At 43.0% G+C, this 23,792-nt stretch overlaps 1 protein-coding gene across 1 annotated transcript in view; it reads right to left on the bottom strand.

Annotated features, from left to right (window-relative positions):
* Window positions 1-23,792, bottom strand: part of PCCA (propionyl-CoA carboxylase subunit alpha) — a 334,301-nt gene that overhangs the window by 136,999 nt on the left and 173,510 nt on the right. The window contains exon 17 of the mRNA XM_038759418.1: window positions 11,306-11,408. Within this exon, the coding sequence (XP_038615346.1) occupies window positions 11,306-11,408 (103 nt within the window). The remainder of the gene's footprint in view (window positions 1-11,305; window positions 11,409-23,792) is intronic.

The following is a 23,792-nucleotide window of genomic DNA, read 5'->3' as shown; positions in this document are numbered from 1 at the left end:
CCGGTGACTGCCTGACGCGGTCCGAGTAGAGCAGAGCTCCGGCCTGGAACGCCAGTGGGCAGACCAGGTGCCACAGCCACTGGGCCATGGGGAAGGCAAATAAGTTTCCTCCCACAGCTTCCCCAGTAAGGACAGTCGCCCATATGTACAGAAACAGAGATCGTTTTACAGGCGTTATAGACACAGGCTAGGGTAGGCTGTTCTTATACAGGGTCCATTCATTTACGGAAAACCGGCCATCCTTGCGATTGTCCTTGCCCTCGGATTTGCTCCCTTTAGTCAACCCTCCCTCAGCCCCACAGCCCTTATACACCTCAATCTGTGACTTTGGACACTTGCTATTCTCCCCACCCTCTACCCTGCAGCACTTATATACATATCTTTAAATTATATATTATCATTTATTCACATTAATATCTGTCTCTCCCTCTAGCTCATTACAGACAGGAAACGTTTCTCCTAACTCTGTTGTATTGTACACTCCCAAGCGCTTAGTACAGTGCTCTGCACACAGCAAGCCCTCCATAAGTACAACTGATTGACTGAACCTTGGAATGGAAGGAAGCACACTGAAATAGCCGATCCCTTAAAGGAGATGTGTCTGATCTAGGCAAACCAACAGAGACGTGAATTACTAGTAAAAATCCTAAAAGGCAAGTGGAATTATTGTTTGCAGCTGAAGGTTCTTTTAATTCTTTCCCTTTAAATATTGAGCTCCAAGTTGACATGAGGCCCCCAAAATTCAGAAACTCAAGATTCCAATTATCCTCAAGGAATGGTAGGTGCAATTTAAGTTTGAAGTTACGAGCTTAAGATCTACTGAAATTGCCCTTGATACCTCTAGGGATCTAGATTCAGTGACCAGGAACAATCATCCTTTTTTTCTTTTCTTTACACTACACAGTATCAAATAGTGCAGAATGCTCATCCATCTAGTTTTAGGAAAGTAACATTTCTGAGCAAATACTTTCAGACAAGAGAATTCTCTACATTGTAATGGCAATAGTGGATTATCAACCTTCCACTTGAATTTGCTCTTTGAAAAATCATCACTGACATTTACCTTTATTTGTTTCCTTACATTTAGAACTGATCAGCTACTTACTGAAGAACTGCTCTGCCCTCCATTACTCTTAATAGACAATTAAGAAAATTTGGAATAAGCCAAGAGGAGAGCAACGAAGATCATTAAAGGTTAAATTAAAATTTTAAACTGACCAATGGCCTTTTTGAACCACTAAGTGGTTCATAACAGCAGCCAAATGATCTGCTATGGTTTTGTATACCTCAGAAAGCACTTATGAAGAGAGGGTTTGTTGTTGTTGCCTATACAGAGTAATTACTAAGCTGAACTTTCTCTGCAAGGGCTGGAAGCACTTGAGTGTTAATGGAAAGTTATGTGATATTTCAGTCTCTTATGATATTGCTAAAAGTCTCTTCCTTTCAATCAATCTGGAAGTCGCAGTCAAAAGACAGCCTGAGCGATGTAAAACAACTCTCCACCTTAAGTGCTTCCACTTCTCCCTAGTCTCCCTTCAATCAATCAATCGTATTTATTGAGCACTTACTGTGTGCAGAGCACTGTACTAAGCGCTTGGGAATTGCTTCCTTAATTATTCCACCCTCTTGGCCAAAGCAATGACTGTAATAATCACAGCCGCTTCTGTGAGCCATTTGGTGTAACTATGAATTTTCATTTACTTATTATTTATTGAGCACTTACTGTGTGCAGAGCACTGTAGTAAGTGCTTGGGAGAGTACAGCATGATATAGTAGACAGAGCATGGGCATAGGAGTCAGTAGAGTTCTAATCCCGATTTCGCCACCTGTTTGTTGTGCGACCTTGGGCAAGTCACTTCACTTTTCCGGGCCTCAGTTGCCTCATCTGTAAAATGGGGTTTTTGGGGGGTTTTTTTTTTTTTGGGGGGGGGGGTATTTGTTAAGTGCTTACTACGTGCAAAGCACTATTCTAAGTGCTGGGGAGGTTACAAGATGATCAGGTTGTCCCACGTGGGGCTCACCGTCTTAATCCCCATTTTACAGATGAGGTAACTGGGGCACAGAGAGGTTAACTGACTTGCCCAAAGTCACACAGCTGACAGTTGGCGGAGCCGGGATTTGAACCCATGACCTCTGACTCCAAAGCCCAGGCTCTTTCCACTGAGTCACGCTGCTGATACTGCAAGCCCCACGTGGGACAGGGACTGCGTCCAACCCAGTTTGCTCGTATCCAACCCCATTTGCTTGCCCGAGTTCAACAAGCTGCATGCACTTTCCCTATAGCTTTCTGCGCGTAAACGCTCTCCTCCAGAGTACCGGCAGGATTATCTTGTGCCATAAAGGACAAAAAAGAAGAAATGTGTTTTGCTACTCTGATAAAAAAAATAAAAGTAGTCCTGCCTATTAATAATAGCTGATACTGTCAGCATTCGGCTAATTAATGAGCTCTCTCAGGATTCTGGAGGGACCTTATTCCTAATTACATGGCCCTCCTTAAGTCTCTGTATGGCTATGCAAAGCCCCGTCCTGGGAGTGGTTTCCAGGGCAGCCCAGACTTTTAAGGTTCAGCGTCTTTCTGAAGTGAAATTTTTCACTAAGAGCAACCCCCTTTTAGCTCCAACACACCAGATAACACTGACTGAACTCTATGTGTGTGTACGTCCTTTCTATTCATTCAATTGCATTTACTGAGCGCTTACAATGGGCAAAGCACTGTACTAAGCGCTTGGCACTGTACTAAATGCTTTCTACTAAAAAAAGGACACCACTGACAGTAGATATTAAACTGGTTATGGGCAGGGAGCATGCCTGCTAATTCTGTTTTACTGTACTCTTTCAAGTGCTTAGTACAGTGCTCTGCACAGTCTCCCCATCCCCCCGCCCTACCTCCTTCCCCTCCCCACAGCACCTGTATATATATTTGTACAGATTTATCACTCTATTTATTTTACTTGTACATATTTACCATTCTATTTATTGTGTTGTTGATGTGCATTTAGCTTTAATTCTATTTCTTCTGACGACTTGACACCTGTCCACATGTTTTGTTTTGTTGTCTGTCTCCGCCTTCTAGACCGTGAGCCCGTTGTTGGGTAGGGACCGTCTCTTTACGTTGCCAACGTGTACTTCCCAAGCGCTCAGTACAGTGCTCTGCACACAGTAAGCGCTCAATAAATACGACTGACTGAATGAATGAATGTATGAATGAATAGTAAGTGCTTCATAAATACACCACTGATTGAGTGACTGATGGATATTGATCCATGGGGTGTAGCTGAGAGGTCGATGCAGGACAAATGATCCCTATGACCCCACGTATTTGCAACGACGGACCCTGATTACGGTGGTGTGTTCGCTGCTTAAGGAGACTACTGGTGCTGTTTGCTTCCCTCAATCTCACAGTCCTCTCAAAGCTTCTTGGTTTTTTGGGGATTTCAGCATATCGAGTTGTTCACCGCAATCGCCTCCTAACATTCAGCGGTGAATGATCGTGTTTCTGAAGGTAAACTTTTACTACATCTTTAAAGTGTTTCCCTGTCTCCCTGGAAGTTGCTCTGTTTCAGCTTGCCGTTCAACAGCTAATCTGGATATCCTACTATCACCTATTCTCCTCACACATCCCACCCAGTAAAGCTGTGCTGGCCTGAACACAGCTTAGAGACTGACTTGCAATTTCATACTGCGTATGGCGCATAAATAACACTCAAAAAGCCAGACGTCATGAGCCCAAGTTTCACAAACATTGGGGAAAAAAAAATAGCTCTGTAGATTTCCAATTTGGTCTGAAATCTGCTACCACACTGCTGCTCTCCGACACTCTTTGAAAGGAGATGCTACTTTTGACTTGGTTTCCTAGTTTATCATTACATTGTTGATCAGTGTGCTGCTTGAGTAATGGAATTCAGTTATTGTTTATTCATTCAATGACTTGATCTGTAGAATTTGAGAGCTTACTGTATGCAGACCACTGTACTAAGCACTTGGGAGAATACACAAAACAGTGTTGGCAGGCACGCTCCCTGCACACAAAGATCTTACAGAAGGGGAGGACAGACGTTAATAAATGTTGGGGATCTGTGCATAAGTGCGGTGGGGCTGAGGGTGGAGTTTCTATCAAGTGGTTAAAGGGTACGGGTTCAAGTGCATAGGTGATGCAGAAAGGAGAGGGAGTAGGATTTGTGATTTTAACAAGGCTTTGAAAGTGGGGAGAGTGGTAGCTGTCATATATGGTTGTACATATTTATTACTCTATTTATTTATTTATTTATTTATTTATTTTACTTGTACATTTCTATCCTACTTATTTTATTTTGTTGGTATGTTTGGTTCTGTTCTCTGTCTCCCCCTTTTAGACTGTGAGCCCACTGTTGGGTAGGGACTGTCTCTATGTGATGCCAATTTGTACTTCCCAAGCGCTTAGTACAGTGCTCTGCACATAGTAAGCGCTCAATAAATATGATTGATTGATTGATTGATTGATTGGAGGAGAAGGGGGTTGTGTAACCCTTTCTTTTGTCAGGATTATACAGGATTACAAAGAGTTGTTAACATATTTCCTGTTTTGCTGAAAGCAGCTCTTTGATCTTGAAGCTGTTTTCATCCAACCAGATTCTGTACTACCAGGTAGATGACTACTTCAACAATAAATACAAGTGGCCAATACTTTGAGCCACCAACTCCTGATTTTATAAAGTGGCACAGTGGAAAGAGCCCGGGCTTCGGAGTCAGAGATCATGGGTTCAAATCCCGGCTCCGCCGCTTGTCAGCTGTGTGACTGTGGGCAAGTCACTTCACTTCTCTGGGCCTCAGTCACCTCATCTGTGAAATGGGGATGAAGACTGTGAGCCTCCCGTGGGACAACCTGATCACCTTGTAACCTCCCCAGGGCTTAGAACAGTGCTTTGCACATAGTAAGCGCTTAATAAAATGCCATCATTATAAAGGAATCCAACAGACCATAGGGCCTGACTTGGATGGTTTTTTGAGGAGTCGTGTGAGGTTGAGTCATGTTTATGAATCATAATCATGAATTATGTTGCCAACCTGTACTTCCCAAGTGCTTAGTACAGTGCTCTGCACACAGTAAGCGCTCAATAAATACGATTGATGATGATGATGATGAATCAGGACATCCATTCTCTCTTGTCAGATCTCACTGTGATTAATAGCACAAACCAACTGGAGAAGTACAGTCTGAGGCCAAGAGACAGAAATGACCTACAAAAGGAATTTCTTGGCTCTTTTTTTTTCCCCCCAATCTCTTGAGTCAAGTTAACCTATTCAGCAGAAGGGAAAAGGAATCTCCTGTACAGCTGAGTGAGCAGCTCCAAGTCCTCAAAGAACTTTGAAACTGTTTCCTCTGACTCAGGAAGAAGAAGCTGCCAAACTGGAGCTAGACTGAGCACTAGCTTGTGTGGGCAGGGAATGTGTCTATTTATTGTTTTACTGCACAAGCACTTAGTACAGTGCTTTGCACACATATGGTGCTTAATAAATACGACTGAATGAATAACTGAGGGTGACCTCCCAAATGGAACCAATTGTTCCACAGGGCTTAACAAAAGGACCTCATCATCATCATCATCATGTCGTATTTATTGAGCGCTTACTATGTGCAGAGCACTGTACTAAGCGCTTGGGAAGTACAAATTAGCAACATATATAGTCCCTACCCAACAGTGGGCTCACGGTCTAAAAGGGGGAGACAAAGAACAAAACTAAACATACTAACAACATAAAATAAATAGAATAGATATGTACAAGTAAAATAAATAGAGTAATAAATATGTACAAACATATATACATATATACAGGTGCTGTGGGGAAGGGAAGGAGGTAAGATGGGGGGATGGAGAGGGGGACGAGGGGGAGAGGAAGGAAGGGGCTCAGTCTGGGAAGGCCTCCTGGAGGAGGTGGGCTCTCAGCAGGGCCTTGAAGGGAGGAAGAGAGCTAGCTTGGCGGATGGGCAGAGGGAGGGCATTCCAGGCCCGGGGGAGGACGTGGGCCGGGGGTCGATGGCGGGACAGGCAAGAACGAGGTACGGTGAGGAGATTAGCGGCGGAGGAGCGGAGCGTGCGGGCTGGGCTGGAGAAGGAGAGAAGGGAGGTGAGGTAGGAGGGGCCGAGGTGATGGACAGCCTTGAAGCCAAGGGTGAGGAGTTTCTGCCTGATGCGCAGATTGATCATCCTCCTTTTCAAGCAGTCTGGCCACTATTCTCCACTCCCTAGCCGTAAATAAAGGACCTCATCTCCCTTCTCTCCTTCTGCAGCCCAGCCCGCACCCTCCGCTCCCCTGCCGCTAACCTCCTCACTGTGCCCCATTCTCACCTGTCCCGCCGTCGACCCCTGGTCCTACCTCTGGCCTGGAATGCCCTCCCTCCAAACTGCTGCCAAACTAGCTCTCTTCCTCCCTTCAAGGCCCTACCCACCTCCTCCAGGAGGCCTTCCCAGCCTAAGCCCCCCTTTCCTCTGCTCCTCCTCCCCTCCCCATCGCCCCCACTCCCTCCCTCTGCCCTACCCCCTTCCTCTCCCCACAGCACTTGTGTATATTTGTACCTATTTATTACTTTATTTTATTAATGATGTGTATGTAGCTATAATTCTATTTATCTATTCTGATGGTTTTGACACCTGTCTACTTATTTTGTTGTCTGTCTCCCCCTTCTAGACCGTGAGCCCGTTGTTGGGTATATGTTGATGATTTGTACTTTCCAAATGCTTAGTACAGTGCTCTGCACACAGTAAGCGCTCAATAAATACGATTGAATGAGTGAGTGTACGAAGCACTTTGGGGATAAAATTATTTAAGTGGCATTTAGACTGTGAGCCCACTGCTGGGTAGGGACTGTCTCTATATGTTACCAACCTGTACTTCCCAAGCGCTTAGTACAGTGCTCTGCACACAGTAAGCACTCAATAAATACGATTGATGATAAAGACATCCTGCGCCGTATCAGAATCAGTCATACAGGGGACAGAACAACTGTATAGACCCTCTAGACTGTAAGCTTGTGGGGGGCAGGGAATGTGTCTGTTCTATTGTTATGTATGTATGTTTGCACATATTTATTTCTCTATTTTATTTGAACATATTTATTCTATTTATTTTATTTTGTTAATATGTTTCGTTTTGTTGTCCGTCTCCCCCTTCTAGACTCTGAGCCCACTGTTGGTTAGGGACCGTCTCTCTATGGTGCCAACTTGTACTTCCCAAGCACTTAGTACAGTGCTCCGCACACAGTAAGCGCTCAATACGACTGAATGAATGAATGAATAAATATGATTGATTGAATGAATGAATGAAAGACTATCTAAGACGCAGCATGGTGTAGTAGATAGAGCAGGGGCCTGGGAAGCAGGTCATGGGTTCTAATCCCAGCTCTGCCACTTGTCTGCTGCGTGACCTTGGCCAAGTCAGTCCACTTCTCTGGGCCTCAGTTACCTCATCTGTAAAATGGGGATCGAGACTGTGAGCCCCATGTGGGACAGAGACTGTGTCCAACCCGATTTGCTTAAATCCACCCCGGTGATTAGAACAGCACCTAGCACCAAGTAAGCACTTAAAATACCATAATTATTAAGACTTCTGTTCCCACTTGCCAAGTGGAGTCCAAAATGGTCAACAGGTTGAAAAACTGGCAGTTGGAGTAGATTACCTGGAGAAGCAAATGCTAAATAGGAAATCAATTACAGTATTCTTTCTTAATCGCTCAATCGTACTCATTGAGCACTTACTAAGTGCACAGCACTGAACAAAGCGCTTGAGTGAGTACAATATAACAGAGTTAGTAGACTTGTTCCCCGCCCACAATGAGCTTACAGTCTTAGAGGGCAAGGCAGATATTAATATAAATAAATTGTGGATATTCACATAAGTGCTGTGGGGCTGAGGGAGGGGTGAATAAAGGGTGCAAATTCTAGTGCAAGAATGATATATGTGGGAGTTGGAGAAGAGGAAATGAGGGCTTACTCTCCTACTAAGTGCTTGAGCTTGAACTTGATAACTGTCTCCAAATACAGGCAGTTCCTATTAGAAGGATGTACACCATTCAATCATTCAATCATATTTATTGAGCCAGTGCTTCACATCCAGAGAGAACCAAACAACAGAAAATAGGCTTAAATATAAAAAAGGAATTTAGTGAAGAATAGATAACCATCTGCCCTGGATGAGTTAGTCATTCACCTACTCAGCGGAAACCAGCTGGATAAAGAAGCAGCGTGGCCTAATGGAAAGAGCCCATTCATTCATTCATTATTGAGCGCTCACAGAGCAGAGCCCAGGCCTGGAAGTCGGAGGACCTGGGTTCTAATCCAGCTCCACCATTTGTATGCTATGGCTATGTGACCTTGGTCAAGTCACTTAACTTCTCGGTACCTCAATTTCCTCATCTATAAAGTGGGGATTAAGTCCTACTCCCTCCTACTTAGACTGTGAGCCCCATGTGTGACAGGGACTGTGTCCAACCTGATTACCCTGTACCAACCCCAGTGCTTGGTAAGGTATTTGGCACATAGTAAGCGCTTAACAAGTACCAAAGTTATTATAAAGATGATCTCAAGCTCCCTGCAATGATTCTATATCTACGCATGATCAGATGATAACTAACAGCCAGTCCCTATTTTGGGGGGTGCTGTGGAGGTTTCTAAGTCCACAACACTTGAAAAAGAACAATGTAGTTGCAAAGAGTTTGTTAAACTGATTTTTTTTCCTGGGATTATAAAAACCTTGCCAATATAAAAATATTCATCATACACAAAAACTCTTTCCAGTCTACCCTACCCCTTAAAGACACAAAAATAGGAAAACCATATACACTATTTCTTGCCTGCCATGAGCTGTTACTTGTCCTGAGCAAAAAGTCAAATTGTTATTTGTAAGACTGCTCTAAAACAGGGGTACCATATGGAGGGGAAATGCTAAATGGAGAGGGAGGCAGATGGGAAGTTTCACTGTTCACGATATGATTTAGTTGCTAAATTCTGTAACTGTTTTCATGAGGCACCTCTGAGTGTGGAATACAAGCCACCACAAAATCCCTTTAGATTTCTACATCTAACCACTTCTAGCTCCACTGTCCCCACCGACATATACACACCTGCCCTGCTTCCCCAAAGTCTCTGATGTACTGGCTCCCTTCACAGGGTAAATTCTACGTAACAAGTTGGATTTAACTTATCCCTCCCTTTCCACTGTATCTCTGTATTTAAACTAAAAGCCTGTACTTAAGACCTCAGGTCAATCAATCAAGCAATCAATCAATCATGTTTATTGAGCATTTACTAGGTGCAAAACACTGCACTAATCTCTTGGGAGATTATTTTGTTAGTATGTTTGGTTTTGTTCTCTGTCTCCCCCTTTTAGACTGTGATCCCACTGTTGGGTAGGGACTGTCTCTATATGTTGCCAACTTGTACTTCCCAAGCGCTTAGTACAGTGCTCTGCACACAGTAAATGCTCAATAAATACGATTGATGATGATGATGATGGGAGAGTACAATTTAACAGAGTTGATAGACACACTCCCTGCTCACGAGTTTACAGTCTAGGGGATGGCTTGTGAATGGCAAACACTAACATCGTTTGCCCGGTTTTCCCAGAACACCACATGGAATATATTGGCAGTGCCGAGATAGAAATCCACAATGCAAAATATTTTGAAGAGCTCAAAAACATAACAATTTTATTGATTCAAAATATTTTGATTACTCCGTAAATATTTTTATTTCTGTTTCCCCTGTTAGAGCCTAAGTTCCTTGTGGACAGGGAATGCCCCATTTCTTGGGTGCTTCCCATGGACTTATTATAGTGGGTGTTCCAAAAAGGCTATCATTACTACTGTTTCTCAGAAGCATTCAAGATATTGAATATTTATATGTATGTATATATATGTATGTATATACATACACACATATACGTATATATATTTGTACATATTTATTACTCTATTTATTTATTTATTTTACTTGTACATATCTATTCTATTTATTTTAGTTTGTTAGTATGTTTGGTTTTGTTCTCTATCTCCCCCTTTTAGACTGTGAGCCCACTGTTGGGTAGGGACTGTCTCTATATGTTGCCAACTTGTACTTCCCAAGCGCTTAGTACAGTGCTATGCACACAGTAAGCACTCAATAAATACGATTGATTGATTGACTGATATTACTACCAAATCTGTCCCTCACCTATGCTGGCATTACATTATCTTTGTTCTCATTTATAGCTTATCTCCTAATGGCCACTTTTTCTAAACTGAAAAAACAATTTTAGAGGAGTCCAACAAGAGTATGCTTTCTAGACATTACCCATCTAGAATCTCCACCAAGAAAATACCCACAGTGTCAGACAATGACTGGAGTATTCTACCAAAGGAGATCATAATTACCATGAAAAGCATTTATTACTTTACTGTACCAAACAACTGGAGAGTATAAGAGCTAAAAAAGTGTTCTTTATCCTGAAGAAACTCACTGGTTTTCTAAACAACCAGCTAATTGCACTGGTTAGGTTTATTTTTAGACACAGTACAATGTAATCTTTGCACTAGAGGCTCAATATTTATTATGTGAAACACTGGTTTTCGAAAATTCATTTTCCATTTCCAATTTTTGACCAAGCAATGAAAAATTTCAATCAAGTCTATCTACCAGAAGCATTAGAATGTAGTCTACTGTAATAGAGCTTAGTACAGTGCTTTACACACAGTAAGCACTCAATAAATACAACTAAATGAATAAAAATTCCCTATCAACTTCTTGGGGTAGATATCAAACCAAAAAGACACTGTAGTTTCTCAGTGAATACTTTCAATACAGAAACATAAACACTTCTAAAAATTAATATACAACTATCACATCCCTTAGCTTTAGTTAAAAACAAAGTCAAATACTACCAGTTTTAATACTTTGAAATACATTTCAAGATCTTTGCCATTTTTCTTTTGCCTTTTCCATAAAGTTTTATCTCTGAAAAGGCAAAAGAAAAATGGCACAAGTATCTGATAAAGTCTTTATTTAGATCATGAATAAAACCCTGTTATATTGTACTCTCCCAAGTGCTTAATACAGTGCTCTGTACACAGTAAGTGCTCAATAAATATGAAAGATTTCTACAGTGCATGGAGGAAAAGTACTAAATCAATATCAAGATGACAAAAGTTCAGTTTACAGTTCAATTTATCTCTGAAAGATAAAAATAAGCATGTAACCAACTTATCACTGAAAAGATAAAAGTGATCTGAAGCACACTTTATTCCAATTTCTACCTATTCACGAATCTATTTTTAGCAGAAAAAAAGAAAACTCACGGAGAATTCTGATTCATTGTTTGATGCTACGATGTCATGAATTTCATCTCCCAGCTTTACTGTCAGCTCCCATTTCTTCATTTGTGGTTTAAGAATGGGAATCCTGAAGTTTTTCAAAAAGGAAGATGAATGTGTTAAAAATATTTTCAAAGAGTCCCTCTATTCACTAATATTAGACTGAAAACAGATAGAAAAACTATTAAGGATCACACATTTCTTAATATTAGATTCATGTACTGAAGATAAAATGATGAATTTTTCAAAGAGCCTCTGGATATTTTTGGAATGAGGCAACCCAAAGCGAACACTTTCATGATCTGACTTCATCTACAATTATAAATAAGAAATGGTAAATCTAAGTAAAGGATTACAAACTCCATATCTACTGGAGAGAAATGTTTTCAAAGTAATCTTCACAGATGAGTTAAACAATTATATTGTTTTGTCTACAATAGTTGGTATAATGAAAAAAAATAATGGAACACAACTACTTGTTTTTGAAAGTATTAGAAATCCTAGTAAATTATGTGCCAATTTAACTGGGGCCAAATTACTCCAAAATCCTGGCACATTAGCAAAGAGGAGAGATATTGCGGATTACGATATTTCTTTTTTAACAGTCAATCAATCAATCAATCGTATTTATTGAGCGCTTATTGTGTGCAGAGCACTGTACTAAGCGCTTGGGCAGTACAAGTTGGCAACATATAGAGACGGTCCCTACCCAACAGTGGGCTCACAGTCTAGAAGGGGGAGACAGAGAACAAAACATATTAACAAAATAAAATAAATAGAATAGATATGTACAAGTAAAATAGAGTAATAAAAACGTACAAACATATATACATATAGACAGGTTATTACCTATATATATATAGGTAATGTATACATCAATCAATCAATCATATTTATTGAGCGCTTACTGTGTGCAGAGCACCATACTAAGCGCTTGGGAAGTACAAGTTGGCAACACAGATAGTCCCTACCCAACAGTGGGCTCACAGTCTAAAACGGGGAGACAGAGAACAAAACCCAAGCATACTAACAAAATAAAATAAATAGAATAGATATGTACAAGTAAAATAAATAGAGTAATAAATATGTACAAACATATATACATATATACAGGTGCTGTGGGGAAGGGAAGGAGGTAAGATGGGGGGATATACATATATACAGGTCATTACCTTAACATTCTGCTAATGGTTGGAGAGGAAATATTTTAAAAACTAACTTCCAGCACTTTAGCTCATGGGTAATTTTTTTTTTAAATAAGGATAGAGCACTCAGTGTTCAAAGGATGATATTCAGGTGTGTTTTTGACATGGCAATCCACCCCACACTGTACCCACTGAACAACTGTGCTTAGCTATGCAAATGTGTTTACCTCTTATCACTGCTTTTAAACTATGTCTTGGTCTCCAGATTTCCAAGCATATTTCGAAAGCAGCCTCTTTTCCAACTGCCACATGAATTAAACCTTCCCATCGTATATAATTATAATAATAATAATAATGGCATTTATTAAGCACTTACTACATGCAAAGCACTGTTCTAAGCGCTGGGGCGATTACAAGGTGATCAGGTTGTCCCACGGGGGGCTCACAGTCTTAATCCCCATTTTACAGATGAGGGAACTGAGGCACAGAGAAATGAAGTGACTTGCCCAAAGTCACACAGCTGACAGTTGGCGGAGCCGGGATTTGAACCCATGACCTCTGACTCCAAAGCCCGGGCTCTTTCCACTGAGCCACGCTGCTTCTCTAGCATATCCTTTCTCTAGCCCTCTCCACATCTGCCACTTCAGCACTTCCACCGCATCTAAGCACTTGGTTACTCCACCTAATTCCCAGAAAAGTTTCAATATAAATTCGTTAAACTCTGACAGAAACAAGAACCGATGACAAAGGAATGAACTAGATCCTAGATCCTTTCCAATACTAGCAATTTTCAACTATCTTCTGATAGCCCAGAGAAGGCAATTTAGCTAAAAAAACTTGTTGGCTGAAAATGTGATCATTGTTTTATTTTTTAGAATTTCATTCTACAAAAAAAATGGATCATTTAGTCTCCTATAATACAAGCTTCTTAGGAAGTCTTTGTTACATCTCTGGAAATAGTTTACAGGGCCTTATTTCAATAATTTTCCTATTATAGTTGTAAATATTTAGCTTGCCTTTGAATTTAAGTAACCTTATTATTAACCCTCAAGCTAATGAATGCAGTAAGGACATATGCGTATATCTGGAGAACAGAGTTTGTTCTCTCAAAGGGCTAATATTGTGTTTAATGCTTTGAGTTTTAGGAGTAATAATGGTATTTAATGAGCCCCACTGGGTGCAATGCACTGTACTAAATCCTTGAAGAGTACGAAATAAACCAGTGTCACATTCCCTACCCACAAGGGGATTATACTCTGGAGAGAAAGACAGACATAAAAATATTTACAAACAAAACAATCCATTTAATAATTGTATGTGCAGTTAAATAAACATTTATATACCTAAAGGCTGAGAAGATTATAAGTAGGGAAATAAGCACTGGAAAGGTTGATTAATCTTTTAGACTGTGAGCCCACTGTTGGGTAGGGACTGTCTCTATACGTTGCCAATTTGTACTTCCCAAGCGCTTAGTACAGTGCTCTGCACATAGTAAGCGCTCAATAAATACGATTGATGATGATGATTGGTTTAAATGACGCAAGATTGCCGGGAATTCACTGAGGAAGGCATGGATGAGAAGATGAACCTTTAAGACGTCTCTGAATATGAGGACTGTGATGTAATAAATTTGTGGGAAGAGGGAGTGCCAGATCAAGAGGGAGGCATTCATTCATTCAATCATATTTATTCAGCAATTTACTGTGTGCAAAGCACTGTACTAAGCACCTGGGAGAGTACAATAGCAATAAACAAACACATTCCCTGCCCACAACAGAGTTTACAATCTAGAGATGAGACTTTTTCCTAAGTGCTTTGCGGGAGAGTCGAGAGTCTTTCATTCTATGGAAGAATGAAGAGATCAGATTGGTGAGGGTAGGTAGCAGCTGAACACTTCTTAAAACAATTTTAAGCTTCAATTATTCCATATCCAGCCATGCTGGGAAACACAAAGTCACTCCTGCCTCCCTAAGAAGATGATATATAACGTCGGTTATCCGTTCTCGAAGAGCACACTGCTGCTGGTGAGACATTGTTCATTTGTGTGGGTGGAGTTGAAAAACCCAAAGTACAACCACACTCCATGCCGCGATCAACCACTCAATTAATGGTCCCTTCTAAGGGTTTGTTTCCTAGCTCAATCAGTGGTATTTAATGAGTGCTTACTATGTACAGCGTACAGCACTGTACTAAGTGCTTTGGAGAGTACAATACAGAGTTGGTAGACATGTTCCCCGCCCACAACGAGCTTACAGTCTTGTGGGGGAGGACTCCCCTTGCTGTTTGTATTGTGTGTAGCTTTTAACACCACCGGCAGCATCGGCTCTGGACAAAAGGACAGCCTCCTCAACAAATTTGAAAAGCAGAATTTAGAGGGACCTAAGCATTTCTACCTTGTAAATTAGATGTCTAAAACCTACCAGGCACCTGATTCATGATGGAGCAGCAAAACTGACTTCTGCATACAGGTTGCTGCTCTGCCTTCAGCATGAAGGTTGTAATAATAATAATAATAATAATAATAATGATGGCATTTGTTAAGCACTTACTATGTGCAAAGCACTGTTCTAAGCGCTGAGGAGGTTACAAAGTAATCAGGCTGTTCCACGTGGTGCTCCCAGCCTTAATCCTCATTTTACAGATGAACTAACTGAGGCCCAGAGAAGTGAAGTGACTTGCCCAAAGTCACACAGCTGACAAGTGGTGGAGCCGGGACTAGAACCCATTACCTCTAACTCCCAGTGAAGTGAAGTGACTTGTCCAAAGGCACAAAGCTGATAAGTGGCGAAGCCGGAACAATAATAATAATAATAATTAATAATAATAATGGCATTTGTTAAGCACCCACTATGCGCAAAGCACTGTTCCAAGTGCTGGGGAGGACACAAGATGATCAGGTTTAGACATTTAAAAGGTCTTAGACATCTAATTTCCAGGTTAGAAATGCCTGCTGGGTGACCTCAGTGAGTCACTTCACTTCTCTGTGCCTCAGTTTCCTCATCTTTAAAATGGGAATTAAATGTCTGTTCTGCCACCTACTTAATAATAATAGTTGAGTACTTACTATGCGCCAGGCACTGCACAAAGTATATACAAGATCCCACAGGGGGCTCGCAGTCTAAGTAGGAGGGAAAATAGGTATTGAAATCTCCATTTTACAAATGAGGGAACCGAGGCATACAGAAGTGAAGTGACTTGCCCAGGATCACACGGAAGGTAAGCAGCAGAGGGGGAATTAGAACCCAGTTCCTCTGACTCCCAAGTCAGTGCCATTTCACATTAGGCCACCCTGTTTTAGCTGTGAGCCTGATGAGGGACAGAGACTGCGCCTAGCCTGATTTTCTTCTATGCCAGCATTTAACACGGTGCTTGGCACATACTAAGTCCTTAAGTGTAACAATAATTCTAAAAATCATAATAATCTCAGACAATAACCCGCAGTTCAGTTTCCAGCATCTCCAGCGGCTACTCAAAGCAGGGAATGTGTCTTTTATACTACATTGTACTCTCCCAAGAACTTAGTACAATGCTCTGCACACAGTAAGCACATTTGACTGATTGACCTGACTGACAAAATCTCCGCTCAGTGAGGCACAGCGCCTGATGCTGCTCTAGATCAGAGTTGCTCAGATCTCCAGAACCCGGGATTTACTCTTCCTGACCCCTGCAAGCAGCAGAATGGAGGGGGCAAAAGTCAAAACTGATGTTCAAAACGCGTGCTTTACATTTCAAATAAAAGCAAATCTCTCAAACACATTTCACAGCCACAAAAATGATAGCGCCCACTGCTAATTAGCCAGGTTCACATGTGTGAAAATCACAGAGTTCACCTAATGTTGAGGGGCCCCTTACCACATCACTCGCAATGAAATTCGGACTACTCGAGCTATTAGGTCACAGTTCTTACTCTCAGGAAGCACACTACATACATATCCTAGACAAAGAACTGTATTCTTCATTTTTTTTTTCTCTCCCTTTCTGGATTTCATTCCCTTTGCATTTTCTTCTAACATTCCCTGCTGCTCCCCTCCTCCTCCCTCCTAAGACAGAGAGACACAGAGAGAAAAACTAAGAGAGAAGGTCAGAGATAGGCCTCCCAAGAGAGAAGCAAAAGAGTGAGACAGAGTAAGACAAGTTTTAATGAGATGAAGAGGGTTGGGGGGGGGATTGGGCGAAAGCAGTAAAACCCTTTCTCTTTTTCCAGCTCCATTTCTTCCCTTAAGGAACAGACAGCTGTTCCTTAAAACAGCTTTGGACAGACAAATATCTAGGGGAAGGAAGGCATAGAGACAGGGGGGCAGCAATCAATAATAATAATAATAATGGCATTTATGAAGCGCTTACTATGTGCAAAGCACTGTTCTAAGCACCGGGGAGGTTACAAGGTGATCAGGTTGTCCCACATGGGGCTCACAGTCTTCATCCCCATTTTACAGATGAGGGAACTGAAGCACAGAGAAGTGAAGTGACTTGCCCAAAGTCACACAGCTGACAAGTGGCGGAGCCGGGATTTGAACCCAAGACCTCTGACTCCAAAGCCCAGGCTCTTTTCCACTGAGCCACGCTGCTTCTCTAGCAGCGTGATTTGATTGCTTTGATTGCTTTGAATCAAGCAATCAAAGGTATTTGTCAAGCACTTACTATGTGAAGAGTACTGTACTAAGTGATTAGTAGCCACCCCCAATCACCTGTCTACATGTTAGAGAAGCTGAGCATGGCTCAGTGGAAAGAGCCCGGGCTTTGGAGTCAGCCGTCGTGGGTTCGAATCCCAGCTCTGCCACAAGTCTGCTGTGTGACCTTGGGCAAGTCACTTAACTTCTCTGAGCCTCAGTTCCCTCATCTGCAGAAATGGGGATTAAGACTGTGAGCCCCCCGTGGGACAACTTGATCACATTGTATCCCCCCAGAGCTTAGAACAGTGCTTAGCACATAGTAAGTGCTTAACAAATGCCGTCATTATTATTATTATTATGTTTTGTTGTCTGTCTCCCTCTTTTAGACCGTGAGCCCGTTGTTGAGTAGGGATCGTCTCTATATATTGCCGACTTGTACTTCCCAAGCGCTTGCTTAGTACAGTGCTCTGCATACAGTAAGCGCTCAATAAATATGACTGACTGAATGAATGCTTGGGAGAGTACAAATTAGTGGACATATTCCCTGCCCATAAGAAGCTTACAGTCTAGGGGTAAACAGACCCTCCTTAGCAATTGGAATGGCCTAGGAAGGTGAGAGAATCTCTGCTCATAAACGGGTTGATACTGCCTCCCTCCCTCCAGTTTCTGGGGCCTGAGAGTCAGAAGGACCTGGGTTCTAATTCCGGCTCCACCACTTGTCTGCTGTGTGACCTTGGGCAAGTCCTGTTACTTCTCTGTGCCTCGGTTACCTCATCTGTAAAACGGGGATTGAGACTGTAAGCCCCACATGAAACAGGTACTGAATCCAACCCTATTTGCTTCTACCCACCCCAGCGCTTAGTACAGCGCTCAGCACATAGTGCTTAACAAATACCATAGTTATTAATTATTATTCCCAATCGCTTAGTACAGTGCTCTGCACACAGTAAGTGCTCAATAAATACAACTGATTGATTGATTGATAACTATCAAGGACATGAGAATGTCTCCCCTTTCCCCCAAAGCTCTGATTTCTCAGAAGGTTTGTGGACTTGAGACACCTCGATGATAGGCCCTCTTTAAAGGTCTCTTCCTGTTCCCCCTCTTAAATCTGCTCCTTTCCCTGAAATGAGGAGCAGAAACAAAGAAACACCATCACACCACAAGTAGGGATTCTCCTGGTCTTCAAGATAACTGTGAGATGGAAGGGAACACCTTGGAAAGGGAGGGAGCAAGGCAGGAAAGGAGAGAAGTAAAACAGGAAATGAAGGAGGGGAAGAGGGAAAGAGAACAAACTAGCCCTGTCCACCCGAGTTTTAAGAGAAGCAGCGTGGCTCAGTGGAAAAAGCCCGGGCTTTGGAGCCAGAGGTCGTGGGTTCAAATCCCGGCTCCCCCACAAGTCTGCTGTGTGACCTTGGGCAAGTCACTTCACTTCTCTGAGCCTCAGTTACCTCATCTGTAAAAACGGGGATTAAGACTGTGAGCCCCCCGTTGGACAACTTGATCACACTGTATCCCCCCCAGCGCTTAGAACAGTGCTTTGCACGTAGTAAGCGCTTAACAAATGCCATTATTATTATGATTATTATTATTACAGTGGAGCCAGCCAAACCTGGGTTCCAATTCCGGCTCTGCCCCTTGTCTGCTGTGTGACCCTGAGCAAGTCATTTTACTTCTCTCTGCCTCAGATACCTTATCTGTAAATGGGGACTGAGACTGTGAGCTTTGTGGAAGTTTTAAAGCCGCCAGAGCACAGGATGGCAGGAGAGCTTTATCATCATCATCAATCGTATTTATTGAGCGCTTACTATGTGCAGAGCACTGTACTAAGCGCTTGGGAAGTACAAATTGGCAACATATAGAGACAGTCCCTACCCAACAGTGGGCTCACAGTCTAAAAGGGGGAGACAGAGAACAAAACCAAACATACTAACAAAATAAAATAAATAGAATAGATATGTACAAATAAAATAAATAAATAAATAGAGTAAAAAATATGTACAAACATATATACAGGTGCTGTGGGGAAGGGAAGGAGGTAAGATGGGGGGATGGAGAGGGGGACGAGGGGGGGAGGAAGGAAGGGGCTCAGTCTGGGAAGGCCTCCTGGAGGAGGTGAGCTCTCAGCAGGGCCTTGAAGGGACCAGTCCTTTAGACTGGAAGCCCTTCTGAGGATGGCACCTGGAGAGTTTCCAGTCCTCTACCAGTCCCGGCTATGGGAGGGAGAGTCAAGCAGAGGCATGGGAGAGATTCGAAGGTGGAGACTTGAGTCTACCGCGCGGAAGGTGGAAAATGGTAAGCCAATTCCGGATTTTTACCAAGAAAACTCTACGGACACACCACCAGAACGACTGCAGATGGAGCGGGGTGCTCTGGGAGAGATGCGTCCATGGTGTCACTGTGGGTCAGAAATGACTCGACGGCACAAGACAAGACTGTAAGCTCATTGCGGGCAGACAATGTGCCTGCTCATTCTGTTGTATTGTAATAATAATAATGACGGCATTCGTTAAGCGCTTACTATGTGCAAAGCGCTGTTCTAAGCGCTGGGGAGGTTACAAGGTGATCAGGTTGTCCCACGTGGGGCTCACAGTCTTAATCCCCATTTTCCAGATGAGGTCACTGAGGCGAGGAGAAGTTAAGCAGCTTGCCCAAGGTCACACAGCAGACAAGTAGTAATAATGATGGCATTTGTTAAGCACTATGTGCCAAGCACTGTTCTAAGCACTGGGGATACAAGGTAATCAAGGTTGTCCCATGGGGGGCTCACAGTTTTAATCCCCATTTTACAGATGAGGTAACTGGCACAGAGAAGTGAAGTGACTTGCCCAAAGTCACACAGCCGACAGTTGGCGGAGCCGGGATTTGAACCCATGACCTCTGACTCCAAAGCCCGGCCTCTTTCCACTGAGCCATGCTGCCAAGCTCTGCCAAGCGATTAGTACAGTGCTCTGTACATAGTAAGCACTCAAAAATATGATTGATTGAGGAGAGCTTCTCCCTCAATTCACCCTTATGACTCAGCCAGAATGGCAGCAGGGCCAAGGCACTTTTTCAGGTGTTCCCTACAACATATCGGTGTTGACTGAGACTCTCATCAATCAATCGCATTTATTGAGCGCTTACTGTGTGCACAGCACTGTACTAAGCGCTTGGGAAGTACAAGTTGGCAACCTATAGAGACAGTCCCTACCCAACAGCGGGCTCACAGTCTAGAAGGGGGAGACAGAGAACCAAACCAAACGTACTAACAAAATAAAATAAATAGAATAGATAGGTACAAGTAAAATAAATAAATAAATAAATCGAGGAATAAATATGTACAAACATATATACATATATACAGGTGCTGTGGGGAAGGGAAGGAGGTAAGATGCGGGGGATGGAGGGGGGAGGAGGGGGAGAGGAAGGAAGGGGCTCAGTGTGGGAAGGCCTCCTGGAGGAGGTGAGCTCTCAGTAGGGCCTTGAAGGGAGGAAGAGAGCGAGCTTGGTGTAAAGGACCAGAACCTTCGAAAGCCCCATGCATCCTTCCCTTGGTGCTGGGAGATAGGCGCGAGTTGTACCTGCTCCCAGCTCCAATCCAGGCGTCAACCAATCAATCAATCGTATTTACTGAGCGCTTACTGCATGCAGAGCACTGTACTAAGCACTTGGGAGAGTACAATATAACAAAGTTGGTAGACACGTTCCCTGCCCACAGTGAGCTGACAGTCTAGAGGGGGACTCAGACATTAATATAAATTACAGATGCAATAACAATAATGTTGGCATTTGTTAAGCGCTTACTATGTAATAATAATAATAATAATGGCATTTATTAAGTGCTTACTATATGCAAAGCACTGTTCTAAGCGCTGGGGAGGTTACAGGGTGATCAGGTTGTCCCACGTGGGGCTCACAGTCTTAATCCTCATTTTACAGATGAGGTAACTGAGGCCCAGAGAAGTGAAGTGACTTGCCCAAAGTCACACAGCTGACAGGTGGCAGAGACGGGATTTGAACCCATGACCTCTGGCTCCAAAGCCCGGGCTCTTTCCACTGAGCCATGCTGCTTCCCCGAGTGCCAAGCACTGTCCTAAGCACTGGGATAGATACGAGGTAATCGAGTTGTCCCACGTGGGGCTCACAGTCTTAATCCCCATTTTACAGATGAGGTCACTGAGGCATAGAGAAGTTAAGGGACTTGCCCAAGGTCACACAGCTGAAAGTGGCCGAGTCGGGATTAGAACCCACGACCTCTGACTCCCAAGCTCGTGCTCTTTCCACTAAGCCACGCTGCTTCTCAAAGATACGTGCATAAATGCTGTGGGGCTGAGGACGGAGTGTGGCTCAGTGGAAAGAGCCCGGGCTTTGGAGTCAGAGATCATGGGTTCGAGTCCCGGCTCTGCCAATTGTCAGCTGTGTGACTTTGGGCAAGTCACTTCACTTCTCTGGGCCTCAGTTACCTCATCTGTAAAAGGGGGATTAAGACTGTGAGCCCCACGTGGGACAACCTGATCACCTTGTAACCTCCCCAGTGCTTAGAACAGTGCTTTGCACATAGTAAGCGCTTAATAAATGCCATTATTATTATTATTATTAAAACAGGGGTTTGGTCAGGGAAGGCCTGGCTTCCTTGGGATAGCCTTCTGTCATGACTGGAGGGTTTCTGCAGGTTAGTTAATGACTCCCTGCTCTAGGCTGACAGAATGTTGAACTGAATTGGTTCAGCGCTTAGAACAGTGCTTTGCACATAGTAAGCGCTTAATAAATGCCATCGTTATTATTATCATCTCTCAGAGAGAATCTAACTTGGGAGTTCAGGAAGGCAAGAAGCATCTTCTCTTAGAGAAGCAGGTTGGCTCAGTGGAAAGAGCCCGGGCTTTGGAGTCAGAGGTCATGGGTTCAAATCCCAGCTCTGCCACTTGTCAGCTGTGTGACTTTGGGCAAGTCACTTCACTTCTCTGGGCCTCAGTTACCTCATCTGTAAAAGGGGGATGAAGACTGTGAGCCCCCCGTGGGACAACCTGATCACCATGTAACCTCCCAAGTGCTTAGAACAGTGCTTTGCACATAGTAAGCACTTAATAAATACCATTATTATTATTATTAAAAGCTTCCCCCTCCCTTCTGCACCACCAGCAGAATGGATCATCAATCATCAATCGCATTTATTGAGCGCTTACTATGTGCAGAGCACTGTACTAAGCGCTTGGGAAGTACAAATTGGCAACATATAGAGACAGTCCCTACCCAGCAGTGGGCTCACAGTCTAAAAGGATGTCATTCTTCCCCTGATGAAAACAAAATGATGTCCTTTCAACGACAGTGCCCATGGGCCCAGGAATACTACTTGGGAGATGCCTTTGGTAGAGAAGTCAGCATGGCTTGGTGGAAAGAGCACAGGCTTGGGAGTCGGAGGACCTGGATGCTTAACCCGGCTCCACCACTTGCCTGTTGTGTAACCCTGGGAGTCATTTCACTACTCTGCGCCTCAGTTTCCTCAACTGTAAAATGGGGGAGTTAATCAATACCTGTTCTCCCTCCAGACTGTGAACCCCCATATGGGATAGGGACTGTGCCCAACCTGACTGATTTACTTGTACATATTTACTATTCTCTTTATTTTATTTTGTTAATATGTTTTGTTTTGTTGTCTGTCTCCCCCTTCTAGGCTGTGAGCCCGCTGTTGGGTGGGGACCGCCTCTATATGTTGCCAACTTGGCCTTCCCAAGCGCTTAGTACAGTGCTCTGCACACAGTAAGAGCTCAATAAATACAATTGAATGAATTGAATGAATAAATTTGTATCTGCTCCAGCACTTAGAAGAGTGCTTGACACATAAGTGCTTAGCAAGTCTCATTACTGATTGATTGATTGATTGATTAAAAAAAATTGCCTCTACATTTTTTCCTCCCAGTTCATTCATTCATTCATTCAATTGTATTTATTGAGCGCTTACTGTGTGCAGAGCACTGTACTAAGCACTTGGGAAGTACAAGTTGGAAACATATAGAGACTGTCCCTTGATTGAGTTGATTAAAAAAAAATTTCCTCTACATTTTTTTCCTCCCAGTTCATTCATTCATTCAATCGTATTTATTGAGCGCTTACTGTGTGCAGAAGACTGTACTAAGCACTTGGGAAGTACAAGTTGGCAACATATAAAGACCGTCCCTACCCCACAGCGGGCTTACAGTCTGGAAGGGGGAGACAGACAACAAAACATATTAACAAAATAAAATAAAACAGAATAAATATGTACAAATAGAGTAATAAATACGTACAAACGTATATACATATATACAGGTGCTGTGGGGAAGGGAAGGAGGTAAGGTGGGGGGGATGGAGGGGGGAGGAAGGGGAAAGAAAGGGGGGGCTCAGTCTGGGAAGGCCTCCTGGAGGAGGTGAGCTCTCAGTAGGGCTTTGAAGGGAGTGAAATTTCAAGTAGAGGACTACATCTTGGGCAGCAGTCACTTGAACTATTTACTCCCTGCTCTGCCTCTCTACAGCTTCCAAATCCACAATCAAGCAGTGTCAGAGGAACCTGCACAATCATAGCTACGATAACGGCACAACTGCTGGTTGCACGTACCTATCGCTGACCTGGGCCTCAAGCAGTGAAATGACAACTTAAAAAGCACTGAAACTTGTTTTCTACCAGTTTCTTTGTTTTGTTGTTACGAAAAACCTCCAGTTTAAACTTTAAGGGTATTTTCCTTTTAATTCTCAAGG

The sequence above is a fragment of the Tachyglossus aculeatus genome, chromosome 17 (genome assembly GCF_015852505.1).
Source record: "Tachyglossus aculeatus isolate mTacAcu1 chromosome 17, mTacAcu1.pri, whole genome shotgun sequence".
Taxonomy (NCBI): domain Eukaryota; kingdom Metazoa; phylum Chordata; class Mammalia; order Monotremata; family Tachyglossidae; genus Tachyglossus; species Tachyglossus aculeatus.
The sequence above is the reverse complement of the archived record's forward strand: the minus strand, read 5'-3'. Positions and strand labels throughout refer to the sequence as shown.